We start from the raw sequence: 24,366 nt of genomic DNA, 5'->3' as shown, positions 1-24,366 counted from the left end.
CCCATACTAAAACGATTCCTGGGTGCTGCACACTGGGAGCAGAGGTGGCAAATACAGTAAACATTTTAATCCTGGAACTAGTTCCTTCTCTTCTTCCCATGATTGGTATGCCTTAGTACTTCTCAGCCCAATGTTTTTGCCTCCATCTTCCCATCGGTTCAAAATTCCCAAGCCATGCAGACAGCAAGAGAAAATGCTTGACCACACGCAAATGTTGTGTTGGTATCTTAGTTTGCATCTAAGTTGAGTCAGCTGTTTTTGTTCTCTTTTATGCTGCAAATAATAGGTCTGCTAAGACCAAAGTTTCTTTGAACTGGTCCTGGGGTTGTTGGGTCGGGGTTGTAATATGATTTGTGCCTCTTATTTAAGATTTGGCTAGAAAAGATGCAGGAAATAAATGACACTGTTTGGCAAGTCATAGTATGGCAACTCATTTCTGAGCAGCCACCATTAAAATTTTGAGCAGATGTCAGTCTCCATTATTTGAAGAGTGTGAGGGAAATTTACCAGAATGTAGTAGTTCAGATTTTTATCGAGACCAAATGATAATAATGAAACCCTTTAAAATTAATTTAAATTAGAAAAAGACCTAGTTAGATTCATAGATTTTTAAAGCCAGAACAGACATTTATGATCCAGTCTGACCACTTATATAACACAGTCTATAAAATTTCACCAAATGATTCCTGCATCAATCCCATAGCATCTTGGTGAGCTAGAGCATATTTTTTTAGAAAGACACCCAGTCTTGATAAAGACTGCAAGTGGTGGAAAATCCCCCATATTTCTAGGTAAATTGTTCCAGTGGTCAGTTAGCAAACTGTTCCTTTTTCCCTCCCTCTGAGTCTTCACTATTCTGTTCAGCTGTTCCAGTAAGCACTGTAAGTTTTGCAAAAGGCAAATGGACCGCCAGCCTACCAGCAAAGGCCTACATTAGTGGAATAGAATTTTACAGTGTGAGGTTTCTACAAATGCTCTCTCTCTCCCTCTCTCCATGGCAAGTTTTCATTGACTCAGAGATTTTTCAAGACTAAATGATCTTTTCTCACCTGCAAAACAACCCACTACATTGCAATGAAAATGCAGAATCTTAATTTCATTAAAAAAAATGTATACCAAATTCTGAGCTCAGTTACATTGTGGGGTTGCATGGATGCAACTGAGAGTGGAATTTAACTCTAAAAGCTAGATTTGCTGCTCGTATGAATGGGTGAAACTTTGACATGTAAAAGGAATTTGAACAACTGTTCATACCCTTTTAGGGTCTGTAAACACTGCAAACAATTCATGTTAGTGGACTCTGTTATAATATGATTGCCTCCCAACATAGTTATAATACAGTTCTAATTTAAAGTGAAGTGAAGCTCACATCAACAGAAAAAAAATGGCCCAAAATATCCCAGTTTGGCTTTAATCATTGGTTCTCAACTTCTTCCACATTGGGATCCCCATTCCTTCTAGTCAAGATGCCCTCCCTGCCAATTTAGCATATGGGAAGTGATAGTGACCTCTCTACATCTATAAGGAGGCATGGCCCCCCAGGTTGGGAACCTCTGACTTTCACAACTGATTGAGAGGCTGACAGAAAGAAGCTTCCAAAATACCAGTATTGTAATACAGAGCTTTGAAGTGGAATCATTGTACTCTAAGGCCTTGTCTACACTACAGTTACAGATGTTCTGTGAGGCCTTTGCAATATGGTTCCAGTTTGTAACGTAGAACTTGTGGCATAAGTCTATTTTGTACTGCAGATAAGACCGAAACCATATATTTGAACAATGTGGAAATATTGGACTGTCCAAGGTTTTAGCTTGGTTCAAGAGCACAATTAAAGTCCCATTCATACTACAAATGGTGAATTGCATTGTACCCAGGTTGAGGGGGAACCAGGTAGTAATTGAAGCTTTGGGGCAGTGTTAGTGTGCAGTAGAGGAGAATAAAGTACAGTAGTCTAATGCCTCCTAACTTTCCACTTTTGAGCTGCATATCATCACTTGAGTGCTAGAATGATCTGACATTAAGAGCTGATCAAAATTCTTAATTTAACTTTTTTTGGATAACAAAAAACCTTTGTTTTCAAAATGATTTTTTTTCTGCAAAAGTGTTTGTGTCTTGAAATTTTCCAGTTTTTCAACCAAAAAAATTAAAATAAATAAATAAAAATAAAATAAAGGTAAAAAAACCCACATTTAAAAAAAATAACCCAAAATTCAAGAAAAACAATATACTGCCCTGTAAAATTTTAGGAATTCTCTTATTTAAAAAGTGTTCACAGAACATATTTCTCATTTTCCTGACCAGCTCTACTTGTAAGTAGCTTTAACTGCTGAAAAATGTGATTTTTTATTTTATTTTATTTTTTGGGGGGGTCTTGTAAATTTAACTTGTTTTTGGAAATACACTGAGAGGTATGGCTTGCAAAAAAGAAAACCTAGACTACCCTAATGTAGATGAGCTTTGAAAGGAATAGGCATTAGAGAACAATAACCCGGCAATTGAAATCGGTACACTCAGCTAAGGTAAGCCCTTAAAATAACTTTTAAAAAAACCCTGAACTCACTACCTTGTTTCAGTTCTGTTTCAATGCTCCACTGCTATCTTACTATCCACAAGATATATTTTCTGGTTACTTGAAAAGGCTAGACATTTCTTCCCAGTTTAATGTTTCTATATGGATCTCAGTAACGCACAGATTGAGCTGCACAGCTGGTGTGCTGAACAACTAGTTCTTGTTAGTTAGTAGTAAAATGTATTGGCCTCTGTGAGAAAAGATAAGTCACAACAGGTCATTTATGCAGCATTTATGTAGTGAAAGAGGATACAAAAGGCACATTGTTTCATGTAAAATTTGTGTTTTCTTGAGTGGGGTATAAGGAAGACAGGCTATCTTTGGGTTAGGTTTTCTTACAAGTTTATCATTGTGGCAAACACATTAGAAAAGCCCTGTTTTGTGATAGTTCTTATTGAACACACTTTAAATGCTAAATAGCATGAAAGAAAGAGACTGAGTGAAAATCAACCAAATGATCCACCAGTCAGTCTATTGATATTTTTTTTTTTCATGCTATCTGTTTTTGTGATGTAAAAGTAATTGCTGATAGGTCATTATTTTCAATAAGGCGTTTGTAGGGCAGCAGTCAGACCATTAGAATGTGGTTAATCAGTCAGAAAGTAAGTTTTCTGTGAGCAGGAGGATTATTGATGTTGAAATGATCATGCATATATGGCAGTAGTCCTCCTAGCCATATATATAAATGAACATATCCACACCTAGGACTGCTGAAAGGCAATCTTTGAACACAATGCTCTGGATGAACTACTTACATAATAGGTCATGGGGAAAAGGCAGGTATATGTGCAAAGGTAGCATAAATCTCCACTGAATTCTCTCAATGCTGCGACTGCCCTGCTCAGGGCCAGTTCCCTGTGTCCATGTACACAGAAGGATAATAGGCCCAAGAGGCAACAACTCCATCCAAGGATTGGTGCAGTGTAGGGGAGCATAGCTGCATCCATTCCCTTGACACCAGCCACACCCCTACTCTGCCAGAGGAAAGGGGTGTATGGTAGGAGCTTTTATGCCAGGTCTGTGCCCCTGCCCTGGAGTGATCCTCCCATATACCGGCAACAAAGGTTTACAGTGAGAATTTGACAGCAGTGCGATGCAAAGTGGCTGCACCACACCAGATGATCTGACCCAAATATTTCAGGAAGAAGTGGGGAGATGCTGTGGGATTGACTCTTCACAGGGAAATCTTTTCTAGAGATAACTCTAACTTTTCCTTTGTGCGAAATACACCTATGGTATGGAAGGCTAGTGTAAGGCACTCCATACTGCCGTAAGCCACTGACCACTATAAATAGCTAGGGCAGCATAAGGAGACCAGACGTGGAGTGGCTGTGCAGAGCATCTCTGCTCCCCCACACACTACGGAAGAGGCTCTGAGTCCATCCTGAATAGGCCATGAGGCACAAGCGGAGTGTGGTGATGGCCATGGGTGTCAGGCAAGAGGCCAAGGGATCTGAATTTACACAGATCCCATGGCTCCAGCAAACTGTGCAATTGTCCAAGGGGTGGTAGTATAGCCCAGCAGCCTGACCGCTGGTTGGTGGGTATAAATTTCTCCTGTCCAGCCATCCCCTTCTCCACACTTCACCCTCACAAACCTTAATTACGTGGACTTTATCCTGAGAATTTCCACCATAAGTTGTTCTTGGCCATTTTCTATGCCAATGCCAGGGGGTTAAAAAATCCCAAGCTTGGTAAGGTGATTGTCTCTTCTGAATGCTCCTCCTATTGGAGTAGAAACACTGCTCTGGAACCAACCCATCCACTGCAGAGGTGGATGCTGGTTTTCTGAACCCAACCCCCAAATGCACAGTTGTACAGATGCCAGAGCTCTGAAGCTGATGCCTCACCAGCCTGTTGAGGCTGCCAACCTTCTGAACCCAACTCCCTCCTCAGGTGTGGAATGCCAGTATGTTGTGCCAACTCCCATATGCAGGGTTTGTGCTTCCCCTTTGGACCCAGTCATCCTCCCTACTACTTGGTGAGGACCCTACAAATCCGAACCATCTGCCCTTTTGTCATCTTGTAGCACTCAAAGCTCATCTTCAGTTCATAGATAGCTAAGTTTCCCCAGAGCTTTTTCATTGTTGATGCTTTCTACCTCCTATTCAATATCTGTTTCTAATTATTTCCCGCAGTTGTAGTAGCCTGCATCTGTCCTATTTGAAACTCATTTTATTTCATGCTTATATTTTCAATCTCTCTGTACCCCTATGTTTGATTCTGTGTGCTCCCCCGTATTCACAATATCTCTTAATTCAGTATCAGCTGCAAATTCAATTGACATGCTTTTTTCTCCACTCACATTCAGATCATTAGTGAAAATGTTAAATACAGGCCCTACCTAACACTGATCCCTGCCGTACACTACTAGATAAAATCATTTTACAACTTGATACCTTGATTGCTATCACAACACGGGGTGATACAAACATTTATCCCTTCACCAGACTTCTGTCTGCTCTGTTCCCATATCTCTGCCTAGAGCTTGCCTTCAGATTTTTGGGAGAGTCAAGTGGTATATTTTGTTGCCACTCCACCAAACTGAAAGGTCTCATTTAAACTATATGGGAGAGATGGGGTCTTCAGGTCACCATCCACGTTCCCCAGTGCAGCTCACTTGTGCTGGGGTCCATGCACAATTGGCAGTATTGGGAAAAAAATGTATTCAAAAGTAAATTCTCCAAATAAACTGGGATGTCTGTTGGCAACTAGTTCCCTAGAGGGTTTTGTGTGCATTATGTATAATTGTAGCATATATGTAGCCCTTTACAAATATTAATTCATCCACATAAGACCCCTCTGGGTTAGGTGTTGTTTTCCCTGTTTGGAAACTAGGAAGCCGTTGGGATTAGAATTCAGGAATGCCTTGCTCCCAGATAGGGCTGCCAGGCATCCAGTTTTTGACCGGAATGCCCAGTTGAAAACAGACCCTGGGGGATCCAGTCAGCACTGCTGACTGGGCCATTAAAAGTCTAGTCAGCAGAGCAGCGGAGCTAAGGCAGGCTCCCTGCCTGCCCTAGCTCTGCGTGGCTCCTGGAAGTGGCAGGCATGTCCCTGTGGCCCCTAGGCACAGGGGCGACCAGGGAAGCTCCGCGTGCTGCCCCCACCCCCCAGCGCTGCCCCCACAGCCCCCATTGGCTGGGAACCACAGCCAATGGGAGCTGCGGGGGCGGTGCCCACGGCGCTGGCAATGCGCAGAGCCCCCTGGCCCCTCCGCCTAGGAGCCAGACATGCCGGCCACTTCCGAGAGCCACGTGTAGCTAGGGCAGGCAGGGAGCCTGCCTTAGCCCTACTGTGCTACTGACCGGAAGCTGCCTGAGGTAAGCGCCGCCCACCTGGAGCCCACACCCTGAACCCTCTCCTGCACCCCAAACCCTTGTTCTAGGTCAGAACCTCTTCCCACACCCTAACTCCCTCCCAGAGCCCACACCCCCTGCCCCAGCCCTGATCCCCCTACCAGAGCCGCACCTTCTCTCACACCCAAACCTCTGCCCCACACTGCACTCCCTGCCACACGCAAACTCCCTTCTGGAGCCCACACCACACGTGCCCTCCCGCACCTAAACCTCCTGCCCCAACCCAGCGCCCCCTCCTGCACCCCAAACCCCTAATTCCCAGCCCCACCACAGAGCCCGCACCCCCAGCCAGAGCCCTCACCTCCTCCCACACCCCAAACCCCTGCTCCAGCCCAGTGAAAGTGAGTGAGGGTAGGGGAGAGCGAGTGACAGGGAGGGGGATGGAATGAGTGGGGGGCGGGACCTCGAGGGAAAGGGGCGGGGAAGAGGCTTTCAGTTTTGTGTGATTAGAAAGTTGGCAACCCTACTTCCAGGCCAGGGTTTAGTCCATCAGACCAAACAGCCTCTCAGACAATTGAAGTGTACCTCATGATCAGAAGCCATGCTAGCTTAGCTGCAAAAAGCTGTCTGGGAGCAAGCCTGTGGTTGTCTAATGTAGCATAGTTGGGACTACCTTTCCCCCTCCATTTTCTCCTGCCACCCCCCCATTGCCATGAATTGTGGGGGATTCTCCCCCCTAAATCAAGTGACCATTCACCATATTTTTTGGATCTCAAACTTCAGCCCTGGCCAGTTTAAGGAGTGCCGTGATTAACCAATAAGCTTTAGAATAGACAACTTTCCAACACCATAAACTAGTTTTTCAAGGTTAACTTTGCAAGGAAAAAGGCTAGAAATTTACCTTTTTAGGAATATAAAAGTTTATATTAGCTCTGACATTTCTAAGTCCTTAAATCAGAGGGGGCAAGGAACTACAGAGTTCTCAGGGCTACAAACAGCTTGAATGGCATTGTAATCTTTCCTGCATTGACTCTTCCTTCCTCTTCTGTGTTCTCCCATTCTGATGAAGTGTCTCCCTCTTACCCACCACAGTTTTGTGCTTTGTTTCTTGTCTCTTTTGCTCCTCTGTTTTTGTTTCCTACTGCCCCTCTCTGTTTCATTTCATGTTCTAGCAGTAAGGTGGTTTATATTGTTATCAAACAAGTAGGTCATGCTCAAGTAGATGCTAGTAAATTTCACTTTCCATTGCTAAAAAACAATCAAATTGAATGGCACAACACAACAAAAACACATGGAAAAATTGTGAGCAAAAAACCCATACATTTTAAAATCAGCATTTTGCCTGATTCTTCACTTGCACCTTTGTGTGGTCATTTACGCTTGTGTAAACTAAGTATAAAACACTACCAGATCAGAATGGTAGTTCCTAAATCTGTTCCTAAATGTAAACCTCTAAAGGCTAAAGATGGAATTCTGGTTCAACTGAAGTCCATGGGAGTTTTGCCATGGACTTCAATGGGACCAAGATTTATCCTAGATCCTTCAGCCTGCTTTAATATATGTCAAGATAATAGCCTAGCAGTGGGGCAGCCAAAGTTCAGGGAAATGCAAAGGCTGCACCTTTTGCCCCACCCCTTAACCACAGCTGTAGACTAAACATAACTTGACCAGACCAGGAAACCTGACCCTCTCTACTGTGTTTGGTATAAAATCTTTAATTCCGTATTCCCTGCACATTAAGATCCTATCTGAGAATAATACATGCAATTTAGGTAGGTAACAGACTATTAGATGTTGCTAAGAGACTTCAGCATAGGGACGGTAATTTGAGCATTACAAATTGCAATGTAAATTTGCCAACTGGCTTAGTTCCATTGGGCCAAAGTTACTTATATTCAAGTGTATAATAGTGGCTGAACGGGTGATTTTACAGATAAATTTTGGATAAACTATTATGTGTCTGGGATGAAGACAATCAAAGGATTTGACAGTTAAAGTAATGTAGCTAGGGTTGAGGTCCTTGAGAGAAGCTCTGCGGGTAGTTGGGCATGTGAATATGTATCTGACAACTTTCTGAAGAGCACAGGTAGGAAAAATAGCCCAATGCATAAAATAATTTCAGAGAAAAACTGTTTCAAAACACACTGTCAGTATTAGGATAGTGATAATGATCCATGTTAATTAAAGCACAGTTTTGTCTGAAAAGTTACTCTCTAAATGGCTTTAGATTTATTGTATCAATAATTTTCCCATCAGATGTTCTAGGTTTATAAGTGATAGTATGGGACTAAATTCACTAGTATGCTCCAGTTGCTCTGTGCTGCCCCAGGGATGCAAAGCAGTTGCCAACCCCACTGAGCCAAATTTATGGTTGTTTTGTGTTGCCAGAACAGTACAAAGCAGAGAGAGCATAACTGGCACATGTTTTTTTCTGTCTGCCAATGCCAACCCTTACAAACTCAACCTGGAATCTGAAAGTCAATCTGCTCTCTGCCTGCATCATATAGGGTGTGATTGAGCAAGTACTTAAGCACATGCTTAACTTTAAGTACATGAGTAGTTCTATTAATGTAAATGTATCACAAATGGGACTGTCTCTCCCATGTGCATGGTAGTATCCATTTCTACAAGATTCTGCAAATATTTATATAAGGCAGATTAAAGAACTTTGTATGACATTTCATTGTATTATTTGAGAATGACCGTGTGTCAAACTGAAGAGAATTGACCATGTAATAAAATATTAAGGGCCTCATTCTCAGTTACATTAAGGTCCTTGTGATGGGGTAGTCTGTTTCCTTAAGAGTAGTGGGACTTAAGGGTTAGCCCCTCCTGTCATGCGGTGTGGCCTATTAAGATTTTGGGAGATCTTAGGAACACAAGGACCGAGGAAATAGAGACTGGGAGAGAGGAATTGGTCCCGGAAATCAGTAGTGTTTAGGGGGAAACCGGTTATTGATTCTTCCAGGGCTTGGAACTAGAAGCATGGAAGAGTGGGTGGGACAAGGCTCCCCCCTCTCCCAGTCAATGGGGATGAGCTCTGGGAAAGAGATCAGTATATATGCTGCCTCCTTCCTCAAGCAACAGAGATGCCAGTTGGAGAAGTCGTGCCTGCTGAACCCACTTAGCCTGCGGGTGAAGTAACTAATTGAGGGGAAATGACAGTTGGCAGAGAAGCTGACTGAGACCCTACAACTGATCTAAATTACAACCCAGCTCTCAGAAGGAGAGCTGTGGACTCTTGATTAAAGGAGAAAGTTAGTAATAGCCTGAATTACCCAACTCCAGGAGGGATGGGGGTGTGTCTTCTCTTAAGGAGAGAGAAAGTGACTGTCTGAAATACAGACCAGTTCCAGGAGGAGAGTTAGGGCCTCCTGAATGTGGAAAAAAACACATCTATATGGACCCAAAGTGGGCATGAAATCAAGAGACGAAAGAAGTTGCTTTCACTCTGTAAAAGAGTTAATAACCTAGATTCCATGTAGTGGCATTTATCTGAAGTAATCTGGTCTGAGTAACCAATTGAAAGATCCTGAGTGGGCACTGAGGGCAATATACCTATAGGGCCGCGAAGAGGTGTGCCCAATTGCAGTGCCTAGTCTCATTCTTTTACATCGTTAAGGCAGTGCAAAGTTTTGGAAAAGTAAGTGTAATTGATGCTTTGCATCACCTTCCTGCTGCCAGAGCAGTAGAAAGGGGCCATCCGTACACAAAGAGAGCAGGTTTATGGTTATCTCCTTTAACAGCTTTCAAGTTCCTTTAATATAGTTTAGTTTGTGGCATTTTCATCTAGTTTTCTGAGATATTAGAATAATAATGATAGTAGCGGTAACAATGTGCTGCGCTTATGCAAAGCTTTTCATCTCAAAGCACTTTACAAAGGAGGTAAGTATCATTACCTCCATTTTGCATGTTTTTCTGTTCATGAATGGATTGTTTTTATGCTGTGCTATATGCTCAGCATAAATAGTCACTGTGATGTCCACAAAACATATATAAAAGCTTTTAATATATATTCAGTTATCTCCTAAATGGCCTGATGTTGATAGGGGCTGAGCAACCTTGACTTGCATTGACTTAAATGGGAACTGTTGGTTCTCAGCACCAGACTGACAAAGGTATTCAAGAACCTAAAGATGCAGATAGGTGTCTAGTGGGTTTAACACAATGGCCAGGAGGATTAGGCCCCATATCTGCTTAGATGTCTTGGAAAATCCCACTAGGTGCCTAAATACCTTTGTAAACCTGGCCCTTAGCCCATCTCAGGATCAGGCTCTTCATGATTTATTAATCACCTTCAAAGAACATTGATTAACCTAATGCATATTTATGACTGCAGATGTAACCCTATTGTTTCCTTAAATAGTGGGTTTCTGGTAATGTTCTGAACTGCTTCTGGTCTATATAAATAATGCATACAAGCCATACATTAAACTACTGTCAGAATAAAAACATAGCTGCAAGTTGCACCCAATCCATATACAGATATCAAGAAGCTGATTTTATGTTGCATTTTGAAGACCAGACACTTTACTCTTACGCTATTTATGCAATAATGTTTGCTTAGTGCCCTACACACATGATGGTAAAAGTGCATACATAAGTCAAAGCTAAAGCAAGAGTTAAATATGACGGAAGTTAGAAACTTTGTCATTTCCAGAATAATTAAATTGAGTTGGATTAACTAAATTTATCTTTAAAAGGTGAAGTACAAGAACAGGAGTGGTGAAACCTTTTGATATTAAAAACTGAGAGTAGAGTTGTTTGCAATACTTGCCTAAAATGCCTTAAAACAAAGGGTATCTGAGAATGTAGAGTGATTGGATGACTGTGGGGCGTAATCATGGGATTCTGAGGCCTTGTGCTTCCTGGGAATTTTCATCATTGGTAGCCAGCCACCACTGTTACTGCTCTGGTAAAAAAAAAAAAACCCTAGACTTTAGGCAAAACAATAATAGTCACAGTTTTCCATGGTGCAGCTTACTCCAGTTTCAAGCACCTGTAGAAAGTAGCAGTGCTCAACACCTTATTAAAATGGGGTGGATGTGACTATGTTGCTTAGTGAGAAGCATCCCCATGAAGTGTGCTCTGGATAGAATATCAGGGAGCATGTCGACACTGCAACAAAAGATGCATGGGATGACTGCGGCTGGCCTGGGTCCACTAACTTGGACTCACGAGGCTTGGGTTGCAGGGCTAAAAATTGCAGTTTAGACATTGGGGGTTGGGCTGGAGTCTGGGATCTGAAACGCTGTGAAGGAACAGGGCCTCAGAGGCCAGACTCCAGCCCAAGCCTGAATGTCTACACTGCAATTTTTAGTACCGCAGCCTGAGAATCTTGAGCCAAGTCAATTAACCAGGGCTCTGAGACTCAGTGCCATAGTTTTTTTTTTTTTATTGCAGCATAGACGTACCCAGGCTTGCTTCACATAGGTGTGCTGTGCTTCTCCTCTGTTGCTGCAATACTAGCAATCAGTACTGCTATTTATCAAGGTGTGCCTATCCTGCATGCATGTGGTGGGCATCCTTCACCTAACAAAATTGGAGAGGCTTCAAAGAGCCACTACTATGGTTAGAGTGAAGAACATGCTTTTATAGTAATAGACTCAAGCAGCTCAATCTATTTTGCTTATTAAAGAGAAGGTTAAGAGGTGATTTGATTAATCTATAAGTACCTCCACATGGGGAACAGAAATTAGATAACAGAGGGCTCTTCAATCTAACACAGCAGTTCTCAACCTGGGCACCGCGGACCCCTGCGGTTCCACAAGGGTACTCCAGGGGCTCCGCAAGTCATGTCTGGCTCCAGGGGCTCCGTGAGTCATGTCCGGGGCCACCAGCCCTGCTGATCAACTCCTTCTCCTCCCTCCTAGTGCCTCCTGCACACCACAGAACAGCTGCTCAGCAGCATACAGGAGGCACTGAGAGGGAGGGGGAGGAGTAGGGATGGGGCATGCTCGGGGGAGGGGGCAGAAAGAGGTGGGGAAGAGGATGGGCAGGTGTGGAGCAGGGATGGGAAGAGGTGGTGTGGGGTCTTGGGAGAAGGGGTGGAGTGGCGGCGGGGCCTGGGGCTGAGCAGGGGTTGAGCACCCCTGGGAAAAATTAGAAGCTGGCTTGGGGGTCCATGAAAAATTTTAAATCAAAATGGGGGTCCTCAGGTTGCTAAAGTTTGAGAACCACTGATCTAGCAGACTGAGCCGGTGGCTGGAAGTTGAAACTCTAAACATTCAATCTAGAAATAAGGTGTGACATTTTAGCAGTATGGTAATTTACCATTGGAACAGCTTACCAAGAGCTGTGGTGGATTCTCCACTATTGGAGATTTTAAAATCAAGATTTGGTGTTTTTTTCTAAAAGATATTCTGTAGTGCAATCGGAGGTATTGGACTTGAAGCAGGAATTAATTCAGGGAAGTCCTGTGGCATGCGTTATGCAGAAGATCAGAGTAGATCAGGGGTCGGCAACCTTTGGCACATGGCCCATCAGGGTAATCTGCTGGTGGGCCACGAGACAGCTTGTTTACATTGACCGTCCGCAGGCACGGCCCCCCGCAGGTCCCAGCAGCCGCAGTTCGCCTTTCCCGACCAATGGGAGCTGCGGGATGTGGTGCGGACCACAGGGACATGCTGACCGCCACTTCCTGCAGCTCACATTGGCCAGGAACAGCGAACTGCAGCCACTGGGAGCTGCGGGGGGCTGTGCCTGCGGACAGTCAACATGAACAAAATGTCTCGCAGCCCACCAGCGGATTACTCTGATGGGCCACGTGCTGAAGGTTGCTGACCCCTGGAGTAGATGATCACAATAGTCCCTTCTGGCCTTAAAAATCTACTGTGATATTAGTGCTGAGGAGTGTATTAGTGTATTAGGAGTTCCATGTCTACAGTCACTTCTCATAGTTTACTGTTTTCTGACTATTGCATATAATTTGTAAGGTGTCTATTCTAGTAGCATCTTAGAACTGCTTTTAACTGATGTTTCTGAAAGCAAGAGTTTCTTTATCCCTGCGGTGGGCAACAGACTCACACATTCAGAGCATCAGAGAGACCTATCCATAGGCAATGTAGAGGTTAACTACTGTGACCGATGGGTTCACAGTGAAGTTTGAGTATGGGAGCATTGGGTTAGTTCCAACTTAGACCATTTCAAAATTTCAGCATAAGTAAAATGGTTCTGACAGAAAAGTTTGTAACCCATTGCAAACCACCTTAGGAGGGCTTCCTGCAGTTACGTTTGGGCCTGTTTAGAGAGAGCAAAATCATTAATCACAAGGTTTGCAATTCCACAGCCCCCATCCAAATCTTGCTGGTTTAGTTACTGTGTTTAAACCTGAAACCAAGCACTGGTCAGCCTAGAAGTGATACTTTTGCCCTTGAAACCCTGTTACTCCTGCTCAGTTGTGCAGAGCAGGGCCTGTGGCTTTTTCTTGGAAATGCTCTCAGTGGAAAAGCTAACTCATGTTTTGTTGGAGGACAGAATTTGAACTTCTAGGGCTAAATTCAAACCAGCACAGGCACAAGCTCAGGGTCACAGAGGCAGCAGCCTGTGCCTCCCTTATTCGGGGAGTGGGGGTTAGAGCAGTCCTCAGAGGTGCCCTAAATTGTGCTCCTGATGCAATGACCACTGCAGGGTTCCAGAACTGCTGGAATGTAGGTCTGCCTCGGCCATACCTCCTCCCGCCTTCAAACTGCTCCCGGCTGTGTCCCTTTCCTAGAACACCGCCTCCGCCACCAGCTATTTCCTGGGGAGTGAGTTGTGCCTTTTCCCAATAAGCTGCCACACAGATTGGAATGTTTTGTGTCTTTTAGACATGGGAGGAGGACACTATTTGTAACCAGAACTCTTATTTGCAGATGCTCGTTTTGAAACCAAACATAATTTCTGCAGAATTTAAGGTATGTTTCCACTCTGGCAAGTGATAATATAAAAATGGCACTTTCATACTCAACAGCTCTGCCCTGTGGATTCATTCAGAGTAAATCATATTGACTTGGCAACAGAAGTAAAATTTTATTGTTTTCTGCTGCTGTCAGGTTGGCAGGAGCGAGGGGAGCCAAGAGAGAGGGAGCTGGACTCTGTTCTTCCCTGTGCAGCATTTGCTAAGTTTTCGTCAAGTATCACTGTGAAAGTCCACTGAAGTCAATTGGATTCCACAGGTGCATCTGCATGAAGAATCTGAACTGTGGGTTTTTAGTTATAAGTGAAGATGCACAAGAGAGAAAGTGTGTCATTTTACTCCATGTGCAAGCTGAATTGTCATGGCTGGCAGTTAGCACTTCGTAGAGGTGTTCTCTTGTGGATAAATAGAAATAAATAATATAATGAAATACTTTTGAGCTGAACAACATCTGAAACACAGGCAGCATAGAGCGCATCACTGATCATGGCAGTGTAACGGGTTTGGCACCCACCTCTCATGAGTGCCCCCTTCTCTGGCGTGTCTATGTTCGTTAGTTCTGGTGACCCCTTTTGGGGGTTCTCAGATGGGTTTGTCAGTGACACAGTGCTCCAGCCAAGTCACACTCTCTGCATGAGCACAAAACCCTTATAGGGTATATGGTCCACCAGGACCTATCTCAGTAGCCCTCCCATGGTGTCTCTTTCTAGCCCTCCCTGGGCTTTAGTCTTTAAGTAGTCCAGTCCTGGTATGGGGCTGTATCCCCAGGGCATCCTCCCTGGAGACACTATCTTCCTGCAGACCTCCCCAGGCTCAGTCCCAGCAACCCGCCAGGAGCTCCCTCAATGCTTCCCTGGTCCCTGCTGGTAAACCATCTGTGGCCTTGTTGCTCTTCCAGGCAGCCAGGTATGCGGTCCTTTCTTCTCCTGCTCCAAGCGACAATGGACTACTGCTCTGCTCTGCAGCTCCTTTTATATGGCCCTCCTGGGCCCTGATTGGCTGCTTCCCCTGCAGGCACTCCAGCCTGCTTGGAGGTTCTCTCCGCTGTTCCTTTCCTGACATGGGAGTGACAGAACCCTGAGGCCTACAGCAGGGGGCCTTTGGGCCTAGTCCACCCCATCACAGGAGGATACAGGCTTCTGTACAGTATATGCCATAACATGGTAGAAATCTCTACATTCCATACTTTGAGAGTGAAATCAAAGACTACTATATCATTTTGATCATAGAAAAGGTCCTTATGATTGTCATAATTCAGGACAACTGCACCTGTATTACCCCTCTGTCCCTCGAGGGCATCCACTCTAGTCTTCTAGCTCCTCAGCCGTCACCTCTTTTGGGTGGAGACCCATGTCTTTTTCCCTCCTAACCATGTTTTTTCCAGGCTGCACAATTCCCTGCCTACACTGTGTTATTCCCCCCAAGCAAAGCTGCCTAACCAGGCCAGCGTCTGTGCTTTGCTTACACTTTAAAGGAGTTCTAACATACCATACAGCTCTATATAAGCAAGCACACTTATTCTTAAGGTGAAAGCATTACAGAGAAAACATATTCAAAACAATAAAAGAACCTACCCTCATGATAATAAGCTTACCAGAGGTCACTCCAGCTCCTTTTGTGGAGTTCTGGTCGATGTCAGTCTTTCCAACCCTTCCCAACACTGCCTCACCCTGCACCCCCTTGGACAAAAAGTTCTGTCCATTTGCTATATCAGAAAGAAGGCCCTGAGTCAGTTTAACCTCAGGCTATTTATCCAAAAGCCATTTCTTTGTCTGTTGGTCTCCGGAGAATACAGTTTAAACCAGTGTATGTGGTCCTTTGCAGGTACCTCTCGGGTTCAAACCTGAGTGAATTTGCCTAATCACTTCCTCCCCCGCCCGTTCTTGGTTTCTGGAGGGCTGTGTTCACCCTCCTCCGGGGAATTAAATACAATGATACATACACTTAATACAGTAAGAACTCCCAAAATTATTGCAGGAAATTGCCATGTCTATCACACTGGTACTTTACAGTACAGTCTTTTAATGGCTAGATGGCACTATTGCCAGAGAATAAAATCAAGCGTATTATAAAATAGCAACTGAACTCACAGATTTTGCTCAGAGAAGATAATAATAACTTGCAAGTGCTGTAAGAAGTATTAACGTTCTACTGTCTATCACAATATATTGATAAAATTTGTGATACCGATTTTCTTTAATGGAATGTGCTTTATAAACTGTCTCCTTTGTTTAATAATTCAGTAGTATCTTTACAAAATACATTCTTGCTTCTCATAGGTGCAGATATGAGCCCAAAGCTCCCCTTCATTGCATGCTGTAGAGAGGAGCAAAATCATGGTAAATCCATGCAAAGTAGAGGGGACGAGGCACACAGAGGAGAAAGGTGACTAGACGGTATCCTGCCCCCACAATGTATTGTACATGAGGAATTGGGGCAATGCAGACAAGATTGTGAATTGTTGGGGAATATACTATGGCAGTTATGCTGGCCACAGGCGTATCAACTGCTGCTGCCCAGAGAAGCAGTAACTTCCGCAGGTGCTGACATTGACATCCCCATTGACAGGGTGTCACACGAAGAAGCATCCAGTGGCATAATGGCAATTGTGCAAGTCATGAAGTTGGTGCTGGAGAGCTGAAAGAGGCACAGAGTCTGTACCGTTACTCAGATGGCCAAGATTTCTGGGTATTACTAGCTAATCCTGCAGATTCTTGACCTTTCTGCCCTCTAGAAGCCACACATCCAGCAACCAGGAGCCCCAGCTCACACAGAGGAGCATGAAGTGGATTTTAAGAGTAGGAGACAATACCGATTTCTTTTTAATGTAGGAAGGGGATGAAATCCTAGAATATTGGAATCTAGAGAAAGATTGGTGTCAGTTGAGATTAGCTTTAAATCGTTTAAGCAGTGAGGCTTCCACCGCTTCCCCTGAAAGTCTGTTTTACAGCCTAAAAGATCTCACTGTCAAGACGTTTTTCTTGATTTTTCAGGTTAAATTTTCCTTTTTCTAATTTCATCCCATTAATCCTATTCCCTTATACTGTCTTAAATAGATTCTCTCTTTTATTGGTGTTTACACCTTTCAAGTGTTTATAGGGCTTATCATATCCTTCTCTCTTAGACATCACTTAGAGAAGGCATCCATATCTGACTATTTTAATCTTTCCTCATAAATCAGTCCCTCCGGCTCCCTAGTCATATTTCTTGCATTTCTCTGAACTCTTTCCAGTTTGGCAATATCTTATTGCTAGCATGGTGTGCAGAACTGAACACAATGTTCCAGGTGTAGTCAGATGAGGGATATGTAGAGAGGGACTATTTTCTCCCTGTTCAGTGAGGTGATATCTCTGAGGTGCAGCCGAGATTTCATTTTAATTGTTTTTGCCAATGGCCAAGGTTTTTAGAATTGGTTATGCTTCTAAATCCATATTTCAGCACTTAAATAAGTGGCCTGGATTTTGAAAAGTACTGAGCACCCAGCAATTCTCATTGAGGTCACTGTGAGCTGCTGGGGTATATTGCGTTAGTAAAAGAAGTCATTTATTTAAATGTCAAAATAAGGGTTTACAAGTCCAAAATTTCAAATATGACTACTGACTTTGGGTGCTTCCACTTCTTGGATACCCACCTTGAGACACACTTGATTTTTGAAGGTGCTTAACATGTTCTGGTAATTGAGACCCTTAAAAAGGTGTCCGGTTAGAAACCCAAAAAATTGATCCACCCAAAATCACTAGCCACTTTTGAAAAACAGATGTTTTGGATATATTCAGTTTTCCTATACATGCCCTTACCTGCTCTTTATCAATAAGTATGTTTAAAGGTCTTCCTCACTTTCTCAGTGTCACCATTTCTCGAGATTTTATTGTCTTGTTTTTCTTGATTCCTGAACTCAACTGATTTATTTGAGAATTTCAGCTTTCATTGTAAAATAAAATAAAATCTCTTGACCTCATGGTTGAGCAGAAGAAGCTTGAAAATGTGAACCAAACAGCAAATAAAAAGAGCCCCAACTTTTTTATATTTTTGAAATCTCATGATTTTTAATCCAATCTTGGGGTGGGGGGGATGCTACTCCTGATTTATTAATGTTTGAGCTGTGTCATATTGCATTCTAATTGTCCAAAAGTCATTTTGTTTAACAGATTTAGAAAAGAAGTTGTGTCTTAGCCATTTTTGAATTTTCATTCACTGCCTCCTATATGAGTGAGTTTTCTCTCCGATGAAGTGAGCTGTAGCTCACGAAAGCTCATGCTCAAATAAATTGATTAGTCTCTAAGGTGCCACAAGTACTCCTTTTCTCTTTTCCTTGATATTGTTGTAAAAGCTTTCCTTATGCTTTCCTTAAGCTTTTCTTTGAGGGGGAGGGATAGCTCAGTGGTTTGAGCATTGGCCCGCTAAACCCAGGGTTGTGAGTTCAATCCTTCAGGGGGCCATTTAGGGATCTGGGGCAAAAATTGGGGATTGGTCCTGCTTTGAGCAGGGGGTTGGACTAGATGACCTCCTGAGGGGTCCCTTCCAACCCAGATATTCTATGATTCTTATTTCCCTTGACTGTTTTGGCTAGTATTAACTCATTCTGCTGGTTTGCTTCCTTAGTGTTTTTCCCCTTGTGAAATAGTTTGATGTGGTATCCTTCATGCCTTTTCAAAGTGTAGTAGCGCAGAACTTTTTATGTCCTGGATAACTGCTGAATGGTAAATGCCAAAACAAAATGAAATGCGTCTGTGCTTTCCGAGAAACACTTTTTAAAGTTGCCTTCTGGCTAAAAGGTGGACTCAGATGTTTGTTCTCTATACTTTGGGCCTGCTTCTCCTTGGGTTTGCTATGGTCCTGCCCTCTCAGCACACTCGTGCAGGAGACACCCTTAATTTGACTGCTCGAGCAGTGAAGGGGTGTGTGTGTACGCTCCTGCAGTGTTAAAAGCACTGGTGGGACACTTCTAACCAGGGTGGGCACAGGATGATGCCTCTTCCCATTCCTGCACCCAAGCAGGCACCACCAGAAAGGTGATGCTTACACCTATTGTGGAAGTACTGCAAATTCCACGCTTTCCTTACCATCTCAGGAGGTGCTTTTGCCTTTGAAGTGCATAATGCCTCCAAGTAATTTCTTGTCAGGACAGTATTCTTCTCAGGATAGTAGTGCCTAAAGAAAAAAAAAAGCTTATTTGAGCCCTTTGAATCAGATTCTGATCTCATTTACCTTCATATAAATCTCCATATAAGCTCTTGACTTTAATGGAGTTACTCTCGATTTATACCAGCATAAAAAGGACAGAATCTGGCCCCATTGTGTAGCACAGATGTTAAGACTAATGAGAACAGCAGCTGATTTTGAATTCACAGTTAATTCAATTGCATATTTTTGCTTTAACTTAACCATTGTGATCTTATTTTTTTAATAACCATTTTTGAGGGGTGGAAATAACATGTTTCATGTAAATCAATTTTAAAAATTCTTTTCATATGAAAACATTTTATTTTTCATTTTAAGAGCAGGGAATTGGGTTTATTTGAGGGCAGTAATGCTCCATTATTTTTCACTGATAGGTATCAGGTGGAGGGAGCTACCTTTTGCACCCAGTCGAAAAGTCATCTGAGCCCTCTATAAATAGGGCTTGCCTTCATTATTTCTCTGATCTTTGAACCAGATGCCATAAGAGAGTCTGGGATGCCTGGAATACAGCAAAATTCCCATTGACTTCAATGGAGCCAGAATTTCACCTAAAAATGTTTAATCTTCCAACTGGGAATAATGGGCCAAATCCCCAGCTGGTATAAATCAGCAAAGCTCTGTTGAAGTCAATGGAGCGAAGAGATTTACTCCAGCTGAGGTTCTGGAACAATATGAAGAGCATATAGCAACACAAGATGTAAACAAATGTGTCATAAATAGAAAGTAGAAGATGCTTCTGAATACTTTACAGTGTGATTGTGAATAGTCAGATGGTTATTTTAACACTGAGAGGGTTCAGTTGTATAACAGCCACAGTGGATGAAGCAAACCTTACAGGAGACATCTGAAGTAACTGATGATAAACATTCTATCTTATTATGGTTTCTCACCTAAAACATCACTCTTCTGCGCTCTTGCAAGAAGCAGGGTTGTGGGGTTTGTTTGAGTTTTTTTGTTTTTTTAATGAAAGTACTTACTTCTACAATTGTTTAGGGTTAACTTTAAGTTTTTCTATTAAGACTTTGAAATTCAGTAGAAGCCAGTTGAAATTTTTCACATTTCAGATTTTCAATGAAATTTCAAATTTTGAAATTCAGGGGGGATAGGCAACAAAATTTTAGAGAAATTCTCCCTTCCCCTCTTCCCATTTTTCTACCAATTTCAGAGATGGTTGAACATTTCTGAATTTTAAAATTACGTTTAAATTTTCAAATTCAAAAATATAAATGGGCAGAAGGGAAAATCAATAATATTTTTAATTGAGCTTTTTCCTTTTTTTTCCCCCCAGTTCTAAAATTCACCAGTTCTCTATCGATTGTCTTGACCTTTGTGTTTTGCAACAGGATGAAAAGGAGAAGTTAACCTGGAGAGACCGTATGCCTGGCTATCTAGTGAACGTTGCATCCATTTTATTTATGGTAATTTTATTTGTTTTTTCTTTCACATTCCTCTGGGCTGTCAAGATCTGTGAACAACATCCTCCTTAAAGCTGAATTAATGCTCTCAAAGATGGAAATGACCTTTCCTTTTTTATACCTTAGGAACTTTCCTATAGACAACAAAATACATTAGCGTTGAGCTGCGAGGCTTGATAAAATAGTATTAGGAAAGTCTGGCCAATAGACCTGCCAATGGTCAATGACACCATAGGCTGAAAACCATGCGTGGTCTCTCTAACTACATATAAACAATGAAATCACATAGCCTGACCCTCAGCTGGTGTAAATCAGCAATGGAAATATGCCAGTTTATTACCAGCTGTGCATCTGACCCACAGAATTTACTCAAGGAAATTAATGTAAAATACTAATATGGGTATAACATTTTAATGGACTTGAATGGTGCAAATACTACAAAAACTTCCCCAGAATTATTCATTCAGAATTTTAATTGAGTATGCTTCTGCCACATGCACAGCAATTTTGTGTTCACTTTCACATTGTGGGTATATGTATATCATCTGTATAATTTTAAATGGCTAAGAGCTTCCTAGGCTACAGCAGGCCATCATTTTTGAGACAGAACTGACTGATTTCAGTGTGGACTTCTGCTTAAAAAGTAATGACACAATATGTTCCATTCCGAACAAATAACTAAAAAGTATCTGTTTGTTAACCTGTCAAGCTCTTGACTTATATCCAAGTTGGGATCATGTAAATGTCAACATATGCTGTTTTTAATTCAGGAATTAACCAACCCAACAAGAGAAATTTCAGCTCAAAGACAAAAAAAAAATTGAGTGAAAAAGTAAAAAAAAAAAAAAAAAAAGAATTAGAACTGACTAACTTTCTCAAATGTAACTACAACATTACTAGTAGCAATGCTGTAATATTTCTCAGTGTAGCTACAGAATAAGGCCCTGGTTTAGCAGAGCATCCTCTTTAGGATGGCTACTTAAACATGCACTTAATTTTAACCTTATGTTACAATCTCATTTAAGCATGTTCTTAAAGTTAAGATTGTGATCATTTTCTTGAATCAGGGCCTAAATGTTGTCTCCCACACTTCGTGTAATATCCTAGACAGATTTATAAAGGTAAAATGTAAAGCACCAGATTCTCAGCTGTTGCAAACCAGCAAAGCGTCATTGATTTCGGTGGAGCTGGCCCAGAGAGTTTTTTCTAGAATATTGTGAATATCATTAAGCAATGAACATATACAGGGCAACTGTTGAAAAAATTCTGCTGTATGAGAGCCAGCCAGATCCCATCTGCCATGTGCAGATTACAATCTGGGCTTTACTGAACACAGTCCTTTTCCTACTAGATTAGTTAAACAGTGATTGGGGACACTGGGCCAAATTCTGCGTTCAGTTTCTGCAGTTGTTCTGGTGCATATGAGATTGCACTCGTGTAACTAATTTTGGCCAGTCCACCTCCTTTATCACTACCCACACAAAAACTAAATACTTTTTTTTTAGAAGCATGATCACTATTTAGATACAGTGGGCTAGAGTCTCAGGCATGCAAGCACGCACATAAGCCGCATTTTCCAGTGCTGCAGAAGTGATTGTGGAATTTCTACCACCACCTTTTCCAGGCCTACACTATCTGGCAGGCACAAACCCATAGGAATTTTTCCTTCAAATGTCTATATTGTTGTAGAATGATGATGTCAGATGCTTTGCCTGACCTCCCCCCACCTACCCTCACACTGCATACTTTCCCTGATATTTCTTAAGGCTTCTGACAATTTCCTCTTGGTAGAACCTTGCTCTTTATTTTCTATTCTGTGCACTTCTTAAATATGAAGACCTTTCAAGCAGAAGCATTCTACCACTTTTTTCTCTATTGAGCTCTTGCTCTCTCTTCCTTTACTTAACCAAGTATATTATTTGGGGGCTTTTTTTAAATGTAGGTTTTACAAAAATCAGTTTTTACTTTCACACCCAATTAGACTCTGCACCAGTCTTATTTTACATCAGTAATAATTATAATCATGATGAGATACATTTCTAAGTGTATTAAAATCTGTATACACAACCACTGTTCTGCATGAAGACCTCTTGCTGTGCAGTCAAAGGGCAGTTTGTATGCTTACTGGGAACAGGATATCACCAGGCTTAAGCTATTGAAAATTTCCTTCTGAAGTGGTGTTCTACAAAGTACACATCACAGCAAAGATTTCTGCATTAACCATGAAAATCTGTGCAGTTGCCTCAAGGGAGCAGGATGGGGCTACACATCAGCATCACCACGACCCTCCTTTATAGTCCCTGATTCGTCTCTGCTGCTGTTCTCACTATCAGCAACCCTCTCCACTTTCCTACAGTGGATTTGACACATACAGGAGAAGAAAATCAACTAGTGTCACAGCACAGGGCTTCAGCCTGTTCTTCCTTTAAGGCTAGATTCTCATACGTTTACACGTACTCAGTAGTCTACCCTTACTCTGGGAATTGTCTCATTGAAGTCTGGGGAGCTATTTGTGGAGTAAAGTGCTACCCAGCTTGAGTAAAGGTATCAGAATCTGGCCCATAACTGCCACTCAAGCCCCTCCATCTCCCACCTCATCAGTTTCCTCTGTTCCCCTCAGGCTCCCTCCTGCCGGCTCCCCACATCCTTCTCCCCCCTCAGCTTCCTCATGCCCTCCCGCATCTCCCTGCACCCCCTAAATCTGCCTCATTCTCCCCACCCTCCTTTCACAGTGTCTCTGCTGCTCCCTACAGTCTGTGTGCCCTGTCCAGCCCATGAACCATAGAATGGCAGCCGTCTTGCCAGTGCACAGGGCTTCAGTGTCCTAGAAAGAAGTGGCAGCCCGCTTTTTTCAGGGCAGCCTCATTTCCACGTGAAGATAGAGAAAGAGCAGCCATCTTGTTGGCTTCAGCCCCATTGGCAGTAACGGGAGATGGGGGCATTTTAAACAGGAGAAAATTCATGAGCTGGCACCTCTCATGATATTTCCATGTGAAAGGTAAAAAATCATACCAAAATCGTGAGAGTACCTCACCTTCAGCACCCACTGTACTCTACACAGGGTCCCTAGAAACCATGAGATCAGATTTAAGGTCTCTGGATTAATCTTCAAGGCATTCCATGGAAGTGGCTGTAGATACTTCAGAGAACACTTCTCTCTTCACTAGAAGACCTTCTCTGTCAACTGTGTCCCACAGGTGCTATGAAGCTATGTCATCCTTAAGGGTGAAGCTCGTGACAGCAGGAGACAGGGCTGTCTCAGCAACTGGAAACTCATTGGCTTAGTGTTCCATTCAATACACTAAAATATCGAAGGAAAACAGAGGAGGAGAAAAAAGAGAGAGTAAAGGAGTAGTAGGAGAAGAGGGAGTGAAGAAGGAAATAATTTACTAAAAGTAAAAAAAAAAAAAAAAATCCCCAACTGCCTCTGGAGAAAGTAAACAGAAAAATTAGACAACTGGCCAGCTCTAATTGTGATTTTTGGCTCTTATTACTCGGGAGGTGCTCACATATTTGTGGTGATTGGTATCACAATGGGCACCTACATGGACAGGTGAGGTAGAAGCAGGCCCACCGATAGCAATTCCGGGCCCCAGGGCAGAACAGTCAATGGGGCCCCTCACGCATACACAAGCCTGACATTTGGGCGATGCTGCGCCTGCATTGGCTGGTGCCCAGCGAGCTGCCAGCTGCACTGCTGGGCGTGCTCTTCCGGCATGGCCAGGGCTTCCACATGCCTGCCTGGTAGGGCTGCCAACTGTCTAATTGCAAAAAGCCAAAGACCTTTGCCCCGCCTCATATCCCGCCCCTTCCCTGTGGCCGTGCCCCTATCCTGCCCCTTCTCCAAGGCCCCGCCCCCTTCCCTCTGTTGCTCACTCTCCCCCACCCTCACTCACTTTCAGCAGTGGGTGTGGGCTCTGGGAGGGAGTTTGGGTGTGGGAGGAGGTGAGGGGTCTGGCTCTGGGAGGGAGTTTGGGTGCGGGGGAGATGTGGGGTGTGGGCTCT

At 43.0% G+C, this 24,366-nt stretch overlaps 1 protein-coding gene across 8 annotated transcripts in view; it reads left to right on the top strand.

The window, feature by feature from the left end:
• Positions 1 to 24,366, top strand: part of ANO2 (anoctamin 2) — a 283,307-nt gene that overhangs the window by 205,147 nt on the left and 53,794 nt on the right. For 7 of the 8 annotated variants that reach the window (XR_012155321.1, XM_073314959.1, XM_073314978.1 and 4 more), the window contains one exon: positions 20,290 to 20,364. The exons of the other annotated variant lie outside the window; for it this stretch is intronic. Coding sequence is in view for 6 of the 7 variants with exons in the window: in XM_073314959.1 (XP_073171060.1) it covers positions 20,290 to 20,364 (75 nt within the window). In the remaining variant the exon portion in view is untranslated. The remainder of the gene's footprint in view (positions 1 to 20,289; positions 20,365 to 24,366) is intronic. 8 annotated transcript variants of the gene reach the window in all.

This window comes from Lepidochelys kempii, chromosome 1, assembly GCF_965140265.1.
Source record: "Lepidochelys kempii isolate rLepKem1 chromosome 1, rLepKem1.hap2, whole genome shotgun sequence".
NCBI lineage: Eukaryota > Metazoa > Chordata > Testudines > Cheloniidae > Lepidochelys > Lepidochelys kempii.
Note: the sequence above shows the minus strand (reverse complement) of the source record. Positions and strands in the feature narration are given on the sequence as shown.